Genomic DNA, 7,092 nt, shown 5'->3' with positions numbered 1-7,092 from the left:
GACTTGGGTCTTGATCTCAATATGGTTCCTGGTTCCAGTGTCTTTGATTTTCTTGCCCTAAGATTATTTTAGATACTCCAATATCCTTGCAGTAAACCTCCCTTTCTGGCGTAAGCTTGTTTGAGTGGATTTCTGCCCTTGCTGATCTGAAATGTTACTGTGCACATCAACTGTGGAACAGTTTTTAGAGCAGTCAGATTGCCTTGGATTCATTCCCAGAACCGTGGTTAGTAGTATCCAAAGCATCTGAAGGGGTTCTTTATAAGGGACAGGCCCTGAATATAGGCTAACAGTTGGGTCTAATACACTTGGACGGCCTACCCACCACCACATGGCACTTTTGATCCTATGCATTCCAAACAGAAATCATAAGGAATTTAGTGCTGAGTAGATTTATTGAAACTTAAAGAAGCCAAACATAACTGGAAGAATACATTTCAGAATGACATGATAAAAACCTTTAGAACCCAATGTGTTTTTTTTTGCATAAAATATTCTGATCATTAAATTCAAAGTGACTTTTTTTTTCTTTTTACACCTCCAATTCTCCACATAAGGAAATTCTCAGAATCCAGAGTATATCAGCACGGACGCATGCTTTTGAGTAAAAGAACAGGCTTGCCCCTGATTAAAAAAAAAAGAAAAGAAAAGAAACTGATATCAATGTCTTTTCAAGGACTTTTTTTTTGGGGGGGGGGTGTTACAGTTTGCAAACTAGCTATGCACAGATTTCAAGATCTATCTATCTATCCATCTATCTATCATCTATCTATTTAGATTAAATCAATCACTTCAGAGATCTGGAAAGTTGCCATTAGGTTAAGTAGGTGGATACTTTGTTTTTGTGCAAGTTATTCTTTGAAGGCCCAGAAATTAAGTGAATGAGCTATAACAAGTCAATAGATTCTATTAGCATTCTTTTTTCACTGAGAAATTCATGCAACACTTTAAATATATTTTGTGGTAACTCCAGATCCACTCTTGAAAGGTCGTATTTCCAAATGGTGAAGAGCACAGAATCCAACCCCAAAATGGGTGGGACTGACCCAGACAAAGGATTTGTGACCTATCCCTGTGCCTCAGTTTCCTCATCCAGAAAGTGGGAATAACAATACCTATCACATAAGACTGCTGGCAGGAGTTAATAATTTCACACGCTTAAAGCACAGAGCTAGTGCTAAGTAACTGGTGTCTTCTGTAGACATGCCCGAGAATAGTCTGACCATATCAGCAGCAATAACTCACAATGCACCATAGAAAGCCTACTTACCTTCAAGCTCATTAGCTGTGTATGTTGGAATCCCTCTGCACATGCCAGCGATGGGTTTCCCTAACTTTTCCAGATCATTGACTCTCTCAGGGTTGATTGAGTATATCAGACTCGTGGGAGGTGGTCCCCCTGGTCCTTTACCCTGAAGCTGAGTGTGGAAAGGAAAAGAGGAAATGAATGCCCAGCTCAGTAGTTTGTTGATGAGGGATGGGTACAAGGCCAGTACGGGGTATTGCTTGGCTACCGTTTTCTCATAATCAAAATGGCTGTTGGAGTTGAAGAGCCAACTCCAACCCCATGTATCTCAGAATTTCTGTGTCCCAAAAGATTTAGCTGGTGTGAAACCTCAGTTTCTCATAAAAGCAGAAATCTGAGGCTAAATTTATTCTGAAGCTTGGACCTCATTTGGTCATTTGGTATTTTTTGGATTGAGCTATATAATAATCAGATTCTGAGAATGGAGTTTATCTTCTCTACTGTGTCAGTGAAAGGTACCTATCTGTCAGTTACAGAAATATGAACTCAAGCAAACATTTTAAAGAGCAATGCATCTTCTGTCCCCACCCAACTAGGGTTGCCAGATAAAACAAAGGACACTCAGTTATATTTAAATTTTAGATAAACAAATCATTTTTTCAGTGTGAGTATGTCCTAAATATTGCATAGGATATACTTATGCTAAAAAAAAACAAAAACAAAAACTTATCCATTGTTTATCTGAAACTCAAACTTAACTGGGTATCCTCTATTTTTATTTCTAAATCTAATAACCCCAACCCAACTTTTGTGTAACTTTGTGTAACTCCAAGTGGAGAAGTGCAGGCAGCTCCCGTTGGCTTGAGCAGAGCTTTGCTCCTTGAACAGTAAAGACAGGTGTGAGCCACAGCACTGAGTGTGGTGGCAGCTGCCTCTCCTCAGGAAAGTACTAGTTCCTCTTCCCTTTTTGTGCTACACGTTACAACGTACTGTGGTCAAGAGGAAATGACTGTGACCTCATTATTTACTGGCAACCAAAAGACCTCCCTTGAACAAAATCAAAAAGACTTTTATTTATACCTTCTTTTCCTTGACCAGTGCATCAAGAGTATGAAGAGAGGGCATGACATCCTTGTTCATTCTGTGCACAATGCATATCTTCTTTTTAAAGAGTCTAATCGCAGCAAAGTTCTGTTAAAGAAAAAGGTAGATGGAAGGAAGTAGGTTTTCCAAGGAGGTTTTGTTTTTTTTTTTTTTTTTTTTTTTTTTTTTTTTTTTTTAGACATCAGTTTTACCAGCAGAGGGAAATAGAACTCAAGGATGAACCTAGATAAGAACATCAGATCTGCCCCTGTTTTGCAATCATGTCTATAGCTAACGTTTGTAAGAACCTAGTGTCTAACTCGTTGCTCTCTCTTCAAGTTCTAACAAGGAGTCATTCTACATATGTCCATTTTGCTGAAATAAACTTCAAATTGCTATCACAGTTGAGTCTCATTTGATCTTCACAACATTTCTAGGAGACAGGTAAGACAGGGATTAGTTTTCTAATTGACCACATGGATAAAACTGAAAAGAATGGGCTTATTAAAAGTACAGAATTTGTTACATACAAAGCTGGTAATTGCAGAGGTGGGTCTCCTAACCAGAGTCAAGTGTTGTTTTTGTTTGGTTTTTGTTTTGTGTTTCTCTTACCAGTTAATATTGTCACCTACATTTCCTTTGTTTTTTTTCTTTCGAGTTACAGGTGAAATGTCCATCTCTGGCTTTTTGGAAGGAAACTGAAGATAGACTGAAATAGGGAACAGTAATATTGTGCAGGTTTTTCCTCATTACTGAAGGTATCTCGAGAGAAGGCAGAAGGTTGTTCGTATTTGTCTAACAGCCCCACAATTCTGTGGGCATAGTGGATCCTAATTACCGTTCATTGCTTTGAATTTTAACTGATTGTGGGAAACATTAATAGTATTATATCTAGTAGTGAAACTGGGTGACCAAAGTAGGCACTTTGACTTACAACTCTATGCTTATGTGCAGTTAGAAATTATTTTATTTTAAATTCTTTTATGGTTAGCAGACATTTTTGTTGTTGTTGTTATAAAAAAAGAAACATCATATTTGTAAAGAACGGAAATTGCATGTTGGCTACCTACAGTATTGTAATCCCAGAGGGCATTCCAGGAGTCCCATCCATTGTTATTGTCAATATTGGCCACATTGTGTTCATTGTTGACACTCACTGACTGCTGCCCACTTATACCACTGTTGCTGTCACCGCCAATGTTGATATCCTGAAATTTACAAGAAATTGACAGTGATTTAATGCCACATTTCTTTGCAAATGCATTTTAATAATACGCTTTAAAAAGTGTAATACTTACAGTGAAAGCAAGGGCTGGGGTCAGGAAGACTCCAAGAAGTCCGGCAAAGACAATCTAAAAATCATAAATAACATTGGTCTACTATCACATGGCAAAACAATGTCCTCTTCTTTCTCTACCCAAGCTTATAAAAAATACTGATTTTACCACTGTCTCAAGTGATCCGTCTTTCTTCTTTGACCTTGTATTTTTTTTCAACCATAGAAAGTTTTAATGATAAAGTAAGATTATAGCTTAATTACTGTAGTAATCATGTTATTGTGGTATATAGTTTTAGAATTGTTAATGTAGGAGCACCTGGGTGGCTCAGTCAGTTAAGCATCTGACTCTTGGTTTCGGCTCAGCTCATGATTTCACGGTTTGTGGGTTCAAGCCTCATGTCGGGCTCTGTGCTGACAGTGCGGAGCCTGCTTGGGATCCTTTCCATCTCTCTCTGCCCCTCCCCTGCTCACACCCACTCTCTCTCTTTCCAAATAAATAAACATTTTTTAAAAAAAGAAGAATAATAATTGTCAATGTAGGTCTTATAAAAAACTGATGTAGTATCAGTACATTGAAAAGTACATTTGAAAATGAATAGCATATACAATATGAAGATGGATATACGTTCTGAGAATTAAGTCTGAAAACGATTTATTTTTCCTCTTTGATCTGGGATACTTTCCTCCCTTCATCGACCTCCTAATAAAAAAAGACTCTTTTTATCAAAAACAATTTTTTTAAAGCAATGGATTGGTAAGCAGGCTAGCTGCTGCTATTGAGAGACCAAGGATGGAGAGGTCCGGCTGTCAAGTGTGGTTAGCAGAAAGGCAGTCAGTAACTGTCCCGGGATACCTAGGTTAGTCATTTGTCATCGGGTACATGACATTAGTTGTCAGAACACAGAGCTTTATGCAGGGGCCCAATTCTGAGTACCTGTCCTCATTTCCTTTACCTGGGACAAAATGGTTTGAGATCTGCCCTGGTGATTTAAGGTAATTCTTTTATTTGCTTAATTTTTCTCCTGATAGCTTAAGAAGGAGGTAAAAATTAGTCTCCTAAACAGTGAGAGATGGGGGAAATCTTAGCGATCCTCTAGTACATAACAATCCATTCACATATGAGGAAACTGAGCTTCAGATGTTCAGTAACGTGGCCAAGGTTGTATCAGCTAAGATTGTACCCCTTGTTCACGGCAGAACCAAGAGAGAAACCAGATCTGACCTGGGTTGGGAACTTTTTTTTTTCTTAATTTTTTGACCTTGCTGTTATTAGAACTAATTTCTAGATAATTATGTTACATTTGCAACTCCACTACGAAGCAGACACTGCTGTAACATAGTGTTTAGTATGTTGAAACAGGAAAATATTCATCGGGTTTCTAGCCCCTCTGCATCTTGTTATAAGTGACACACAGCACCACCAGTTCCTTTGGTGGAATTTCATGGTGTACCTACTCCACTCTTAGCTTTTTATCTGGAGCCAGAGGTGAGAGACTGTACTAGCTTCACGCTTCAGGTATTTTTCATGGGTAAATGACTATGGACAGGGTTCAAGCAAATCTTTCTCACTTGGACCTCTGTTTCACAGCAGAGAATGTGACAATAAGTCTCTCACCCATCCAATTTGATAATGAGCTTTTATCTTGCCTGAACATGTTCAGGAGTTTGGTCAAAAGAGGTATTCAGCAATGTGGGGAAAGATTAGATATTTTCTAGGACTTAGGGACTGCTTGCTTTATGACCAGACCTGAACAAGGAGAACTGAAAGGTAATTTTATTAAGATAGCATGGTATATGATGCTCACAGAGCTGTCTGCTCCCAGTATAACTATGGCTGCCCTCAGAGATGTTTTCACTTGCCACAATTCAATGAAAAGAAAGGAGATTTTTTTTTTTCAAAATAAATTTTCCATTATGGTGAGATTGTCATAAGAAGCAGACCCACTTAGCTCAGAACATTAACAGTCTCTAGCCATCAGATAATGAATTCAAAAGGAAAAATCTACTCACTATGAGCTTCATCTTGGCTTCACCAAAGCAATGGAGTGGAGAAGAAGGCAGGCATGAACTCAGATGAGAGCCCTTCTCATATTTGTACTTAACCAGCTTTACTCAAACTAGGTGTGACTAGGTGGGGTCAAAGATTTATCTTTCTCTAGCTTCCATATCTGTGCCATGATCCAGCATACCAGGAAGCCTTTGGGAATATCTCCTTGGTCAGCAAGGCATTTTGACATGGAGCTGAGCTGACTCATCATTGGTTGAAGTTGAAGATATCACAACAAACTCAATATGATTAATGATAGCCTCTGGGCCAACTGAAGCTGTGGGTGTGGACATTTTATGTATTGGGATCACTCAGATTCAGGAGAAGAATAATCCCTAAAATCAAACAAGACTGCAGATGAGAAATTGTGGGCACGCTGGGCCTTGCAGATAGCTCCTATAAGGATGTGGGAATGGTTTCCTCTTTGTACCTTTATGCGAACCCATCTGATGGTTTTGCTTAAACAAACTATGTTCTACTAGCTACTCCCAGCAAACTTATACCCTTTTCTGCAATCTTGAGCTCTCTCAGTGGTTCCATGTACCACACATAGTACACAGAGAGTACCATACTTCCAGCCAGGAAACCTGGGGGCTGTCTTCAGCAATTTCCTCTGACCACCACATCCAGTCAGGTGCTAAACCATGTCATTTGGTCCCAGATTTGCCTCTCAACTCTGGTCTTGCCTACAGCTTCCTTCACCAGAACTTCTATAATAGTTGTGTGATGAATCACTCTGGTCACCAGTCTCTCATACTCCAGCACAGTCGTCTCCATTTTCCCTAAAGTTATCTCTCTAAAGTACATATATAAATAAACATGACTCTACGAAGCTTAGAAATGTTCACTGGCAGCCTGCGAGATGGACATGATACTCATTGGAATGGCATAGAATGTCCCTAATAATGTTTCCAAAGCCCCTCCCCCAGCTGTATTGTTCCATGCTATACTCCTATATTCCAGCTACACCAGAGTTCCCACTATTGCTGGAATATTCAGGATGTTTCATGCCTCTATGCTTTTGCACATGCTGTTCTCCCACCTTGGAGAGCTACCCCCTTGGCTTTCTTTAGTTAGTAAACTTCCTTTCACTCATCAAAGCCCAGCTTAAATACCACTGCTCCCAACACACCTTCCCCATATCTCAGGGGGACCTTCCTTTTTTTCCTGGAGCTATGAAAGCAATCTCTGTTCTTTTATTCACTTATAGAAAACTTGCTTTTCAGAAATTATGTTAAAGTGATTAAAAAATGTTTTCATCAGAAGCCTAGAGTAGAAACTGTCACTTGGGCTAGCAAGGAAATGCTCAAAACAGTCTCGGGGTTGAATTAAAGTTTTTATTTTTTTCTACCTTTTCTGATACACTGACCCTAGTGAATCAACTTGCTAAAGAGGAAAACTGTATTTCAGTCATCACTGATTAATAAGTTTCCTCTT

The 7,092-nt window shown here is 39.0% G+C and overlaps 1 protein-coding gene across 1 annotated transcript; it reads right to left on the bottom strand.

Annotated features, from left to right (window-relative positions):
• Positions 1 to 376: 376 nt before the first annotated feature.
• Positions 377 to 6,432, bottom strand: GKN1 (gastrokine 1). The gene is made up of 7 exons (XM_030311794.1): positions 6,346 to 6,432; positions 5,619 to 5,714; positions 3,628 to 3,681; positions 3,400 to 3,537; positions 2,327 to 2,437; positions 1,271 to 1,418; positions 377 to 624 (listed from the first exon to the last, which is right to left on the bottom strand). The coding sequence occupies exons 1-7, from the start codon at positions 6,430 to 6,432 to the stop codon at positions 533 to 535; spliced, it is 726 nt and encodes a 241-aa protein (XP_030167654.1). The 3' UTR covers positions 377 to 532.
• Positions 6,433 to 7,092: the final 660 nt, after the last annotated feature.

This window comes from Lynx canadensis, chromosome A3 (assembly GCF_007474595.2).
Source record: "Lynx canadensis isolate LIC74 chromosome A3, mLynCan4.pri.v2, whole genome shotgun sequence".
Taxonomy (NCBI): Eukaryota; Metazoa; Chordata; class Mammalia; order Carnivora; family Felidae; genus Lynx; species Lynx canadensis.
This window is presented reverse-complemented; position numbering and strand designations above follow the sequence as displayed.

Bases quoted from the DNA above. Each gene is read 5' to 3' on its own strand.
- GKN1 (XM_030311794.1), bottom strand. From the start codon at position 6,432: ATGGAGACGACTGTGCTGGAGTATGAGAGACTGGTGACCAGAGTGATT. The intron at 2,438-3,399 runs GTAGGTAGCCAA...TTTCTTTAACAG, and splicing joins CCCTCTGGGATTACAATACT to AACTTTGCTGCGATTAGACT. The intron at 1,419-2,326 runs GTATAAATAAAA...TTCCACACTCAG, and splicing joins CACTGGTCAAGGAAAAGAAG to CTTCAGGGTAAAGGACCAGG.